General features: G+C 40.5%; 1 protein-coding gene across 25 annotated transcripts in view; it reads left to right on the top strand.

The window, feature by feature from the left end:
• The first annotated feature begins 6261 nt into the window (after nucleotides 1-6261).
• The window catches only part of ZDBF2 (zinc finger DBF-type containing 2), a 38577-nt gene continuing 30455 nt past the window's right edge, over nucleotides 6262-14383 (top strand). For 3 of the 25 annotated variants that reach the window (XM_017946867.3, XM_017946869.3, XM_017946868.3), the window contains exons 1-3: nucleotides 6288-6562; nucleotides 11439-11492; nucleotides 12323-13806. In XM_017946867.3, coding sequence (XP_017802356.1) covers nucleotides 13747-13806 — 60 coding nt within the window. In that variant the 5' untranslated portion in view covers nucleotides 6288-6562; nucleotides 11439-11492; nucleotides 12323-13746. The other 22 variants (XM_017946866.3, XM_017946865.3, XM_017946860.3 and 19 more) reach the window with 21 other exon arrangements.

A 14383-nucleotide genomic window follows, 5' to 3' on the forward strand; every position in this document is an offset into this window, starting at 1 on the left:
TGGGCCAATAATATAGTTTTCATGTTGATGACCTCATTGTCTAAAAGGCAATAGTAATTCTTTCTTTAAAGTTGAATCTCTAGAGGACATAAGCTTTGGATAATTTTTGAATTAAAGAAACAAGTGGGACGTTTGTAGCATTTTCAGCCCCAATTATCACCAGACATTAAAAGCACTCTTTGAGGGCTACCGATTTTGTTTCTACTAGTGAGAAAAGAGAAAGGAGGAGAAAAAAAACGGGTGAGTAAAAAAGAAAGAGGAGCAATAGAGAAAGAAAAAAGAGAAAGGAGTAGAATATGGCAAGAATTGGTAGAGAATTATTGGAAACAAACACCTCAGCTATGACTGTATTAAGGAGGTGTATTACAAATGTTTCCATAAAGTATGAAGTGGAAAGACTTGAATGAAGGAAGAATACAATGTAAAGACTATAACTGAGAAGTTAAAATCACACTATGCCTAATTTTAAATTCATGTGGGGGGAAATGTTATCATGATTTTATACTTGTAGTTTCTTGCCCCTGCAACTCCTTTGCCCACATCTACTCCTGATAAGCAAAAGCAACTATTTTAAAAAATTTACTTTGAACTGGGCATGGTGTGGCTCATACCTGTAATCCTAGCACTTTGGTAGGCTGAGGTGGGAGGATCCTTTGAGGCCACGAATTTGAGACCAGCCTTAGCCACATAGCAAGACCCCATCTCTAAAGAAAAAAAAAAAATGGCCTGATGCGGTGGTTTGCACCTGAAGTCCCAACTACTCAGGAGTCTAAGGCAGGAGGATCGCTTGAGCCCAGGTTGTAGGCTGCAGTGAATTACATGCCACTGCATTCCAGCCTGGTGACAGAGTGGGACTCGGTCTCTATTTAAAAAAAAATTATTTTGTCCTAGGTGGATCATCTGTATGTTTACATTAAAAAAGGCTTATATTGCTATTTAGTGATTTGCTGACTGTAGACATTACATTATATATTAAATTCCTACACGACAGACGAGGAGTTATTAATAACTCATTTGCACGATTTCCCCTTGTAGTCTTCTCCCCACACTTAATTATACTGCCATTCCGTAATTGTCTATTGTATATTTCTGCAACTTAAAGCCATATACTTTAACTTCCTTTCTCCTTCCTTCCTTCCTTCCTTCCTTCCTTCCTTCCTTCTTTTCTTTTCTTTTGTTTTCTTTTCTATTCTTTTCTTTTTTTCCTTGTCGGAATCTTGCTCTGTCGCCCACGCTGGAGTGCAGTGGCATGATCTTGGCTCACTGCAGCCTCCGCCTCCACCTCCCGGGTTCAAGCGATTCTCCTGCCTCAGCCTCCCAGGTAGCTGGGATTACAGGCGTGTGCCACCATGCCTGGCTAATTTTTAAATATTTTTTAGTACAGACGCGGTTTCACCATGTTGGTCAGGCTGGTCCCAAACTCCTGACCTCAAATGATCCGCCTGCCTCAGCCTCCCAAAGTGCTAGGATTGCAGGCATGAGCTACCACGCCATTCCCTCTCCTTCCCTCCCCAGCCGTCCCCTCCCTTCCTCCCTCTCTCTCTCTTTCTTTTTTCTTTCTTTCTTTCTCTCTCTCTCTCTCTCTTTTCTTTTCTTTTCTTTTTTTTTTTTTTTTTTGACAGTCTCACTCTGTTGCCTAGGTTGGAGTGCAGTGGTGCAATCTCAGATCACTGTAGCCTTGATCTCCTGGGCTTAAGCAGTCCTCCCACCTCAGTCTCCTGAGTAACTGGGACTATAGTCATGAGCCTCTGCACCTGCCCTGCCTGTTTTGTTTTGTTTTTTTTCTTGAGACAGATTCTCGCTCTGTCTTCAGGCTGGAGTGCAGTGGCACCATCTTGGCTCACTGCAACCTCCACTTCCCAGGTTCAAGTGATTCTCCTGCCTCAAGCCTCTGAGTAGCTGAGACTATAGGCACACGCTACCACACCCAGCTAATTTTTGCATTTTTAGTAGAGAGGGGGTTTCACCATTGTTGGCCAGGATGGTCTTGATCTCTTGACCTCCTGATCCACCCGTCTCGGCCTCTCAAAGTGCTGGGATTACAGGCGTGAGGCGCTGTGCCCGGCCTGCATTTTTTGCATCAACATTTTTGTTCCAACAACTGGGAAGATGAGGACATTTAACACTACTATCCTTCCCTCTACCTTACAGGGAGGAATCAACATGACAAATGGAGATATTTTCTGACCATTCACATTACTTTAATTGGATTTTATTATTTATTTATTTTTGAGACAGAGTCTTCACTCTTTCTCTCAGGCTGGAGTGCAGTGGCGTGATCTCAGTTGCCTGCAACCTCCACCTCCTGGGTTCAAACGATTCTCCTGCCTCAGCCTCCTGAGTAGCTGAGATACAGGCTTAAGCCACCATTCCCAGCCAAATTTTTATTTTTAGAAGAGATGGGGTTTCACCATGTTGGTCAGGCTGATCTCAAACTCCTGAGCTCAAATGATCCACCTGCCTCAGCCTCCCAAAGTGCTGGGATTACAGGCATGAGCCACTGCACCTGGCCCACAATTATTTTAAAATAATGATTTGGATGGGGCATGTGCATGAATCCCTTTATGCTTAAAGAAAAAATTTTACTTTTTAAAGAGCTAACATGCCAGGCTTAGGGGTAAAAGCTTTATAATGATCTCACCTGACTGAATAGGTAGAATGAAGCACACAGTAATAGAATTTGGGAAAAGAAATAGCCCACACTCTAAATTGATGAAATCTAAATTCTTTTATGACCCAGCTATGAGATCTTGTTTTTTCCTAATAGCCTTTCCTTAAGACATTAGCCTAATATTAGCTTAAATGGCTTACAAAATGTAGGCATTATTGGAGTGCTTTCTAGACACAAAAGAGCGGGTTTTGGTGTTCCTTAGAAGAAGGAAGAATGTGAAATAACACATACCCAGCACTTTTTTCTCCCTGGACCAAATATGTTGGGGGAGGGAATGGAGTACATACAAACCCAACCCTGATCTCTAAGGTCCTTTAACTATGTTTAGATGTGTAATGTGTTTAGATCTGTAACGGGTTAATAAAGAATTGAGGGGGAAATTACAACTTTTGGAGCTTAACCTTATAGATAACTAAGCTCTCCCACAAAACGTGCCCATTGCCAGTAGACGGAAATCTGATTTGTGCCGACTGCTGATCTGATGCAGAATGGCACTCCCTTTGATGTTTTATGATAGTATCATGTTGGAAGAAAAATTTTGCCAACTAAACTATAACACAACAATTTCGTGTAATTTAGTGTTTTTCTTTTTCTTTTTTTTTTCCTCTTTGAGACAGGGTTTCCACTGTTGTCCAGGCTGGAATGCAGTGGTGCGATCACGGCTCGCTGCAGCCTCTACATCCCAGGCTCAGGTGATTCTCCCGCTTTAGCCTCCTGAGTAGCTGGGACTACAGGCATGCGCCACCATACATACCCGGCTGATTTTTTTTGTATTTTTTGTAGAGACGAGGTCTCGCTGTTTCCCAAGTTGGTCTTGAACTCCTGGGATCAAGAGATCCTCCCGCCTTAGCCTCCCAAATTGCTGGGACTACAGTGCGAGCCACTGTACCTGGCCTATTTTTATTTCATACTCAGAGCACTCTCAGACCGTGACACATTTATTACGCATTGATCTTGTAAAATTGGTTTAGGTATTTCAGAAACTTATTCGTATTCGGAACTCAACTTTTACTTATATATTTTTTTAATTTTTTTTTTTTGAGACGAAGTCTCACTCTATCACCCAGGCTGGAGTGCAGTGGCGTGATCTCAGCTCACTGCAACCTCTGCCTCGCAAGTTCAAGTGATTCTCCTGCCTCAGCCTCCCCAGTAGCTGGGATTACACGAACGCGCCACCATGGCTGGTTAACTTTTGTGTGTGTGTGTTTTTTTTTCAGTAGAGATGGAGTTTTGCCATGTTGGCCAGGCTGGTCTCAAACTCCTGACCTCAGGTGATCCGCCCACCTCGGGCTCCCAAAGTGCTGGAATTACAGGCGTGAGCCACTGTGCCGGGCCCAGAGCTCAACTTTTATGAATTACTTTTTGAATCAGTTGTCCATGGCTGTAGTTTTCCACCGAAGGTGTTGGTGATGCATCTAACCTTAAGAGTGCCCCAGCCAGGCACAGTGGCTCATATCTGTAATCTCAGCACTTTGGGAGGCGAAGGTGGGAGGATCCCTTGATGCCAGGAGCTTGAGACCAGCCTGGGCAACAAAGTGAGAACCCCATCTCTACAAACAATAAAGAAAATAACCAGGCATGGTGGCACACGCCTGTGGTCCCAGCGGCTTGGGAGACTAAGGCAAGAGGATCGCTTGAACTTGGGAGATCAAGGCTGCAGTGAGCCGTGTTTGTGCCACTGAACTCCAGCCTGGGTGACAGAAGGAGACCCTGTCTCAAAAAAAAAAAAAAAAAAAAAAGGGACAGAGAGAGAAAGTAAGAATGCTGCATTATATTGTATGTGTATGCAGCATTTTCTTCCAAGCAGCTGATCTTATTCTGCAAGTTTTGATGTTGGCACCTTCTTGATCTCACCTGAATATGTCAATTGCGTGTTTTCACGCAAAACATTCAAGACTTGTTTTCCTTCTTCGATGGTGTTATTGAATAAAATCTGTAGGGGTTGTAATTGACTAACCAGGCTATCAAGAATAATATCCAAGTTATTTCATTTTCGGGGGGTGCAAGTAGGCTTAGTATTTAACTGTTCATATATAGTTTCCCCAAATCCGTCAAGAATGAATGTACTTGGTGAGTAACCCAGGGCTTCCAGAAGACTACCGGTTCTTAGCCAGCCCCATCTCTTTCTTTTCTAAATGCTGGGGAAATCTCTTTTTGGTCCTAGGAAAATCTTCTCCAGGAAAATCTTCCTTCTTTCCCTAGGAAAATCTCTCTCCAAGTTTGAGTAAATTTTGTCTGTTAATTCCCTTCCTGCTAGGGTTATGTGTTTTATTAAACAATGCACTTATCTCAGTTGAAATGAGGACAACCTGCACAGCAACATCCACGTTGTAATATGTGGAGGTAATGACAACCAGGTCTGTACTGCTACCTGGTCAACGAGAGTTTGTAAGATGCATCTTGATTTCACAGATGTTAAACTGTGGGGAAAAATGTGGCTTAGCATCTGTGAAATACATAATGCCATGGTGGTTGGATCAATGTAAAGTGGATTTTCTATAATTCCAAAGTTAGGATGTGGAAAAAACTTGCCTTAAAAGAAATCCGTACTTTTTGGTATGTTAAATCTAAGGGAGGTTATAAATCGAACAGTTGCAGGAGTCCAAGTTTAAAGTGAGAGAAAGATGTAGTGGGGGAAGAAGGAGCTGAGAAATACAGAAAGAATGAAAACAATGGATGCAAAAGCAACGGGCAAGTTTTGTTTTGTGTTTGTTTGTTTGTTTTTTAAAGGGACAAAATCACAAGCTTATTAAAAAGGGTAACGACAATTATAGCTACAGCCAAACAGCAAAGTAGCTCATTTTAAGATTATTTTTACATTAGACATAAGCTTTGCAACAGGGCCTCTCTTCATTTTAGTAAAATTGGTTTAGGTGTTTCAGAAACTTCTTATCGCAGATTATAATTTCATATTCAGTAGTGTTATTCATTTAGGTTTGTTATCTCCGTTACAATTAAACTGTTTTTGCTCACAACTGTATTCGTAATGGGTAGCGCAGTAAATATAATTGCATGACCTAATGTTTGTTAATATTCGTAACCCTTTAATGTGCAGGATAGATCTTTGAATACCTAACTTCCTTAAGCCTCAGTTTTCTCATTTGTCAAAGGGGGGACAATAATAGGATTCATTCAGTTACTCTGAAATGAAATGCAGTAATGTATAGAAACCTTAACGCCTAGCACAGCAAGCGCTCATTGAACACCAGCTTTTGTGAGATGCACCTCACTATGAAATAGGCGTGGAAACAGAAAACGACTAGCTCTCTTAGCCCCGTTTTCTTTTCTACATTCATATGTTGCTTTGAATTGGCAAGCAGCTTTTATTTGGACCCTCAAACGCTAAAACCTTGGTCTCTGCTTCGCGTCCTAACTGCGTTTATGAGTCTGGTCATTTTCGTTGGAACGTGATAGATTTCCAAGCTCCAGAGTGGGGCCCTGACCAGGGAGGAAGTGTCCGCTTTAAGAGCTCCTGGAGGGGAGGAAGGGGCTCCTCAGCCCGGGTGGGAGAGAGAGTGAGTGAGTGAGTGAGTGGGCGGGCGGGCAGGGGGCGGTCCCGCCGCTCCTGCGTCAGAAGGGGTCCGGTTTTCGCACCTTCCCTGACGTCAAACCTCCATCAGGGTTGCAACGCCACGTTGCCTTGGATGCCTGCGTGAGTGGAGTCGCGACTCGGAGCCCGCGTCCTGCGAGACGCGCTCCCTCCCCGCTTCTCCCCTGCGGATTGCAGGGGCCGAAGGCGCCTATTTCTGGCTCCGCGGGCAGCGGGGCCGCGGCACTTGGACGGTGTGGGGTTCGGCCGCCGCCACGGAACCGGAATAAGAAGGGCGACCGCCCGGCGCGGTCCTCGGTCTCCACCGCGGCCCGGAAGGAATCCGGGAGGCCTCCGCGGAGGTGAGTGCCACGGCGGGGGCGGGGCGCGGCCGGGGCGACGCCCGCGGGCGGGGCGTGCTCGCCGGGCGCCCGGGGCGCCTTCTTCCTGAGGGACGCCAGGACCACTCGCTGGGCTCCCGCGGCCGCCTCGCAGGTCCTTGGCTTCCCCCAATCCCGCGTCCCTTTCTGCCCCTGCTGCGTGAGAGGTGTCAGCGGCTCCGGGCCGGGATCGAGGTGGCGGGGCGAGGGGAGGGGAGGAGGTGGGGCGCGGGCTGCACTGCGCTTCTGTCCGGGGCCCTGGGTCAGAGAGGCCTCGGGCCCGGGCTCGGGGAGGGGGCGGCCTGCGGGGTCGGATTGAGGGCCGGGAACCCGCGGAGTCTTGCCCCTGGGCACCTGTGGGGCCGAGATTCCGAGCCACCTGTCCACACACCCCCTTTCCCCAGCGCCCTGCGTTGGGTGCAGTTGGCCCCAGACCTAGGCCTTTCCCAGCCTCGGGCTATTGTAGTTTATTTGGAAACGTTTGATTTTTGTGTTAGTGATCCTTTTACTACCGCCGTGCAACAGTTGTGTAAATGTGGTCATGTTACGCCATCGTTTTTACTTGCTCCTAAGAAGGCCCTTGCCAGCTCCTGCGATTATCCCACGCGATGATTCTTGGTAGCTCGTGGAAAAAATGCGTAACAAGATACTGGTTCTCAAGGGACCAAAACCCCACCCCCACCTAAAGGAAATAGCTTGTTTTTGTTTTTCTTTTTTACAGCAATATGCTACGTGTGGGGAGGGGGAGGGACGACGGAGGCAGCCTGTAGCGATCTCATCCTCGAGAGAATCTGCTAACAATTTGGGGGTGTATCTTTCCCTTCTCATTAATTAATACACAAACGTGTGTTACATAAGGGGTGTTTATTTGCTTTTTTCACTAAATACATGGAAGACCTTTTCTCTATCGTTTGAACCCAAAGCCTAGAAGGCAAGAAAGCAACTCGTTAGAGAGTTGATAAAGTATCACTGCAGTGGCCAGTGATTTGGATAGAAATAAGCTGAATTCAGGGTAAGAACTGGTTTCTATAAAATATTGTTTACTCTGCGTAATAATTGGAGGCAGTGTTTTTTCAAACTGAGTTTTTTCAGCCGGTTCGTGAATTGTGAAATTAATTTAGTGGGTCATGACTAGCATGCAATTTTTTTTAAAAGGATTGCATTAAAAAATCAGAATGCATTACATGTAGTGAGAGTATTGTTTTGTGAAAAATGTTTGTGCGCGTGTGCATTGTGAAATTTAGTGGGTCGTGACTAGCATGAAAGATCGCATAGAAAATATCAGAATGCATTACATGTAATGAGAGTATTGTTTTGTGAAAAATGTTTTAACTGTGCGTGTGTGCCTGTGAGTGTGTGCTCGGTTGTAATTAAAAATGTATTGGTTCCTGTGTGTCATGTTAAATAATCTTGAAAGTCGCTAATCCAAGGTACTGTCAGCACTCAGCTGAGCGATGATGCAATTAAAATAAACATTAGTTTTATTTTTTTCTTTGGAATAGTGTTGTTGTTGATTGCAGCAAATAAGAGTCCTAATAATTTGTTTTCACCTAATATTAAAGCAAGCAGTATTCCTAAAAATACAGAGAGGAAGTGTCAAAATCGTTAAAAGGTTAAAGCATAAACTACTCAAATTGACCAGTGATCACATCTCAGTTACGCTGGTTATTGGTGTGAGACCTGCAATGAGATACCTCTTTTCTCTCAGCCTCAGTTGCCTGATTTGTTAAATGGGAATTAATCATGGCAGCTACCTTATAAAGCTGTTTGTTATTTAGATGAGATAATGCACAGGAAGCTGTTGACAGAGCGCCTGGCTCAGATTAAGTACTAAGTATTAGCTATTATTATTTTATTAAGACTGAATAGAGGTGTCTAGGATAATGCTTGTCACCAGAGGAAAGCCAGCATAGCGTGGATAATCCAAAAAAGGGGAAAACTGAAAATTAGTAGTGTTGTGTGGAGGAACTGACACTGAATTAGTGTGGTCTTTTTATGTCATTCGGCCATTGTTTTGTCATTGCCCCTCAATTGCTTCCTTACTACTGGACAGAAAATTCAGATTGTCTTATTCAGAAAACCAAATGCCTTTCTATTGTCTTTCCTTATTACTATTTTTTATTAAGTTGATGTCTCTTTTGTCAGGCATTTGAAAAATATGTTTTATGAGAATTGTGGGTTTTGTTGGTTCTTACCACACTGCCACACTCAGTTTGAGAAATACACACACGACAACTCCAAACTCATTTCAGAAATATTTTTATTGATGTTTACCTCTGCAGCTGGTGCAGATCTCAGGTGTGCAAGAAATATTTCTTAAAAAAAAAAAAAAAAAAAAAACAACCAAAATGCTGTTTTATTTTTATTTTAAGACATTTCTACCTAAGTCATCTGGGTAGCTCAGAAATCTCTGTTCACTGCCTGGGATAGGTTTATGCAATTTTAAATGTTACATAAATGAATGAAATAAGAAGGTGAACATAGTCATTTTTTAAAAATAGCATTGTTATTTTTATGAAAAATAAATAGAATGCTTTGGATTCATAAAAAGGTTATATTTGCAAAAGAACTGGGTATGATAACTGTGAAAGATTAGGGAAAAATGTTTACCATTGATCATAATTCTGCTCTCAGATTTGAAACTGCCTTCAGATTTTTGTTCTGCTTTAGAGGAACAAAAATGGAAACTCAGGGGTGAATTACGATGTAGTTTATGAAAAGACATGTCTTGAAACTCTAATCTGTCAAAAAAGAAAAAAAAAAAAGCAACAACCCCCATACTAAAAATACCAGTGAAACAAAAAAAGCCCAATTTGGTCTTAAACATATATAAACTTAGAAGTTTTAGGTTAAATATTAAGGTTATGTGTAGATTTAAAAAATTATCTTACTGATTGACTTTAAGAAGTTAACCCTCCAACTACTGGTTCTTGTCTTGACAGGGCTTTTATCTACACTGACAAAATACTATGCAATCATTAAACATTCTATTTTATTTTACTTTATTTTCTTCTATTTTATAATAGCATTTTATAATGATATATAAAGGTACTCATTATATGTGGTTCAGTGAGAGAGGGTGGCTATAGAATAGAATGTACTGTACCATCCCATTTTTGTAAAAATATGTTTAGAACAAAGAAGAATACGACACGTTAATGGTGGGTAGATTATGACTGATTTTTATGCTCTTTATTTTTATAATTGTACTATTATAAATGTTTTACTTTTGTAATAATTAATAAAAGTCATTTTTAAAAGAAAAATTAAATGTGTGTTTTCTTGTTTTATAAGCATACATGACTATGCTTTAAGGGATACTGACTCTTAACTTGGTGATTTTGGGAATTGACTAATTCTCCAGTATTTTAGGAAATGGTGCTGAGTAGTTAATAGTTATGTCCCTTACCCTTTGGAAAGCTGTTTTGAGTAGGAGAGAATCATTTTTCCAGAATTTTCTTAAACCACTCTCCAAAAAAACTTCCACAGTGCCTAAAGGTACGGTCTAAGTTCTTTAGTCTGCATTTGAATACTACCATGTCAAAATCCAGTCTACTTTCCCTGCTTTATTGCCCCTTAAATTCTCAAATGAAACCTTAGATTCAGCTGGATTTGTTAATTTACTGTCTCCAAATGTACCTTGTATTTTCTTGCTGTTGTACCTTTGCTTGTTTGTTAATCGGAATATCATTTCCCAACCTTTGAGTGAGTAAATCCCACCCATTTTCCAGTATCTGGTTAAAAAACCATATCCACAGTGGCATCCCTGGCCACTCTAGCTAAAACTGAACTTTGCAGTTGAACTGATTGCATTTATTATTTTTGCTGAGGCATTTCTTAGGCAGCACTTCATTCTTTGGCTTGAATTTCTCAATTTCATTTAAAATTTTTTTGAGGGCAAGAAAACTTGTCTCATATTTGCCTCTATCCCTTAAAGTTTCTACCATGGAACTCTGCATTGAGTAGGTGCTTAATAGTTATTCTTTAGGCCGGGCGCGGTGGCTCACTCCTGTAATCCCAGCACTTTGGGAGGCCGAGGCAGGTGGATCACCTGAGGTCGGGAGTTCAAGACCAGCCTGACCAACATGGAGAAACCCTGTCTCTACTAAAAATACAAAATTAGCCAGGCATGGTGGCGCATGCCTGTAATCCCAGCTACTCGGGAGGCTGAGGCAGGAGAATTGCTTGAACCCAGGAGGTGGAGGTTGTGGTGAGCTGAGATCGTGCCATTGCACTCCAGCCTGGGCAAAAAGAGCGAAACTCCGTCTCAAAAAAAAAAAAAAAAAAAAAAAGTTATTCTTTGATTATACCGTGGTGTCACTGGCTTTCTTGAGCCCATGTGTTGGATTTTTTTCTTAATCAGTGATCCTGGATAAGGAGCAGCACTTTGCCCACAGCAATGCGGAGGAATAAAAAACATGCTTCTGCTTAATAGTGTATTGATGTAGATAGGTGATAAAAGAATTGACAGTATTTTTCATTAAAGCTAACGTGTACCTAAGCCTCGGGAAGTTTCTTATGAAGCTAATTTTGGGTTTGACGGCATTTTTGTTCTCAACCTTACCAGAGGCACAATTCAGCCTTACAGTCTTTTACAGCTACAGTTCCAGGAACCCAGAGACCTGCAGTGTTTGATGGTGGGTTAGATGGGCCATCACAGTCACTGCGCCAGAACTTTAGGAGGTCATGTGTGAGATTCAGTGGGTCATAGTATGTAAAGTGCTTTGTGTTCCAAAGTTAATATTTTTTCTTTTATTATTGGGAACATGTCACTTTTCAAAATATATCTGGATATGTTTGGTCAATGGTAGACACTTATGGGACCTCTTTTTAAAAATGATTTTATTTTAATTTACAGATATTTGCCTGAACTAATACAGCTGATGAAATACCTGACTTTTTCCTGCTCCAGGTAAATAATTTGTTACTTTAAAAATATCAGGTTCTAGTAGAATTCAGAGTTTGTATAAAAAGACCTATTTAGGCATGCAAAGTAATGTAAATCCAGACCCTAAAGAAGTGATTCCTTTAATAAATAAGTTTTATTAGTTTATAAAAAATGATGACTTATGTTATTGAGTCAACTTATAGCAGAATCACTTTGAGCATTTTATTTTATTTTATTTTTTCGAGACAAAGCCTTGCTCTGTCGCCCAGGCTGGAGTGCAGTGGCGTGACCTTGGCACACTGCAGCCTCCACCTCCTGGGTTCAGACGATTTTCTTGCCTCAGCCTCCCGAGTAGCTGGGACTATAGGCATCTGCCACCACACCCAGCTAATTTTTGTATTTCTGGTAGTGATGGGGTTTTGCTGTGTTGGCCAGGCTGTTCTCGAACTCCTGACCTCAGGTGATCCACCTGCCTTGGCCTCCCAAAGTTCTGGGATTAGAGGCATGAGCCACCATGCCCGGCCACCTTGAGCATTTTAAATATGCTTCATAATGTATGTCCTGGGTTCCCTCAACCCATGGGATTTTGATTTGGTAAGTTTCTGATGGGGTCCTAGCATGTTAATTTTAAAAAATGCCAACACATGCTTCTGGTTTATTGTAACTCACTGCCATTATGGCACTAGAGATGACGGAAGTGGCAGGTGATAATGCCATAAGAGTTAAGGACCATAAGGTTAAAGACTAAAAATATTTAAGTATTTACATTTTGTGTGTATGTGATATTAGATTAATGGTTTACTTTTGTCCTTTATTTAATGAATGTTTTAATTATATTTTCAATCCCCCAAAAGTTTATTTTAGGATTTTTCAAAGCTTACATTTAAGCTCTAGGCTCTCTCAGCTTGAAATTTGCCTTATGTGTAAGTACAATTTAAAATAAAAGTTTGTTCTGTTTTATTGCTGTAGGTTAATAAGTGAAGTAAATTAGTGGAAAAAAGACCAAATTTTAAGTAAGTAATGTCTTACATGTTTTTTGTGTCAGAGGCTGATTTAATTGATTAATTTTCCCCATAAATGTGAGAAGTCAGAAAATCAATTTCTCATAATAAGAAGTAATAGGTAAGTAAATATTATGCTAGCATTTTGACTTAATGAAGTTTTTTTCACCTCATCTTATGGTTTTAAGGCTGTGATTTCATTTTTCAGTTATTGATTTTAATGATTAAATTTTTCCCATTGCAGAAATACTCATAACACATTATAGAATGATTGTTATATATTTTCCAACAGATGAGAATGCTTAAATTAATTGAAATACAAAATTATTTGCAATTCTATTTTCAGCTTAACAAAGCAGCAAATAAACTGCATTAAAGTTTTTACTTAAAATAATCATAAATTATATGTACTTTGTGTCAGTTAATACATTGACTGGGCATGAAAATTACTGGGGGAATTTTAAAAATTCTGAATCCTAGGCTCACCTCAGCTCTACTAAAATTTTGGGTATTCATCCTGGTTTGGCAACCATGCAGTATGTAATGTTGAAGGATTACACTTTTAGGTGAGTGGAAACTGGAAAACTATTTATTTGTAGAGAAATCTAAACACTAGTAGGAAAAAAAATCTCTCCTGTTTATCTGGCTTACATAATTCTCAGAAGAAAAATGTTTTGTGTTTCAGAGGCTAAATTAGTTATTCTGATTTTTAGCAACTGTGTTGGATAAATTATTTAAAAATCTGCCTCTTTGTGAGCTAAGCAGAAAATGCCATGTGGTGTCTTTACACTCATGATGACAGAGAATGAGACGTTGTCAAATAATCTGGGGTTTGATATGGAAACATGATGGAGAAATTAATGAGCTCCATTAGAGTATAGTAAATATACCATAACAATATCATAGAAGTAATTGGTCTTCACAAATTTAATATTGTATTCTTTGTTACTAAATCAGTATCTAATATCTCTAATAAGTTATTAGAAAAACTAAATATTTAGTCATCTAGTCTTCAAATATTGGCAACTAACTGTTCTTTCATAAGATACATAGTTCTTGTCTCTGCTCCAGGCTCACTTATTTATTCAGTGGCTCATAGCAGCCTTGTATATTTTCCTAATTATTAGAAGTAGAAGTGAATTTCTGTTTTCTGCTAATTATCATAGCCATTTTCCTCATAAGATAGGGAATTATCATGATTTTTGCCATTTTTCTATTTGTTTTTCAGCTTGAGTATTCAAAGACAGTAGACATCTGACTTCAGTTATTTATTCAAGATGCAGAAAAGACAAGGATATTGCAGTTATTGCCGTGTGCAGTATCATAACCTGGAACAGGTGAGAGGTTTCTATTAATATGATAATATCTCAAAGGACCTAGTTGTGACTTTCTCTTACATTTTATTAAATTCATTTATTTATTTATTGAACAGATCATATTGGGAATCTGTTAGTTGGCAGACACTGTTTAAGGTTCTAGGGATATGACCATGAACAAAAACCAAGCCTCTTTTTTCATGAAGCTTGTATTCTAGTGTAGTAAGACAGAAGATAAATAATATATAAATTTAGTACATAATATGTGAGATTGTGATAAATGTTATGAGGAAAACAAAATAGGGAAGGGGTAGGGTAGCCAGGTAAGGCCTTTTTAAGGAAGTGACATTGAGTTGAGATTTGGAGTTTGGGTCTCAGGTTTACATTTATCTGGGGAAAGAGTTTCTAGGTAGAGGGAAGAGACAGAGACCCCGAGGTTACAGAGTGGTTGGCACACTAGCGAAGAGTCAGGAGGCTGGTGGCTGCATGGATATGGGGAGGTGGGTGAGAAGTAATAGGCAAAGAATTCAGACTAGTAAATTGTGTATTTTAGATTCAGGAGGTATATGGGCTTGTTTGTTACATGGGTATATTGCAT

Source organism: Papio anubis, chromosome 10, assembly GCF_008728515.1.
Source record: "Papio anubis isolate 15944 chromosome 10, Panubis1.0, whole genome shotgun sequence".
Classification (NCBI taxonomy): Eukaryota; Metazoa; Chordata; class Mammalia; order Primates; family Cercopithecidae; genus Papio; species Papio anubis.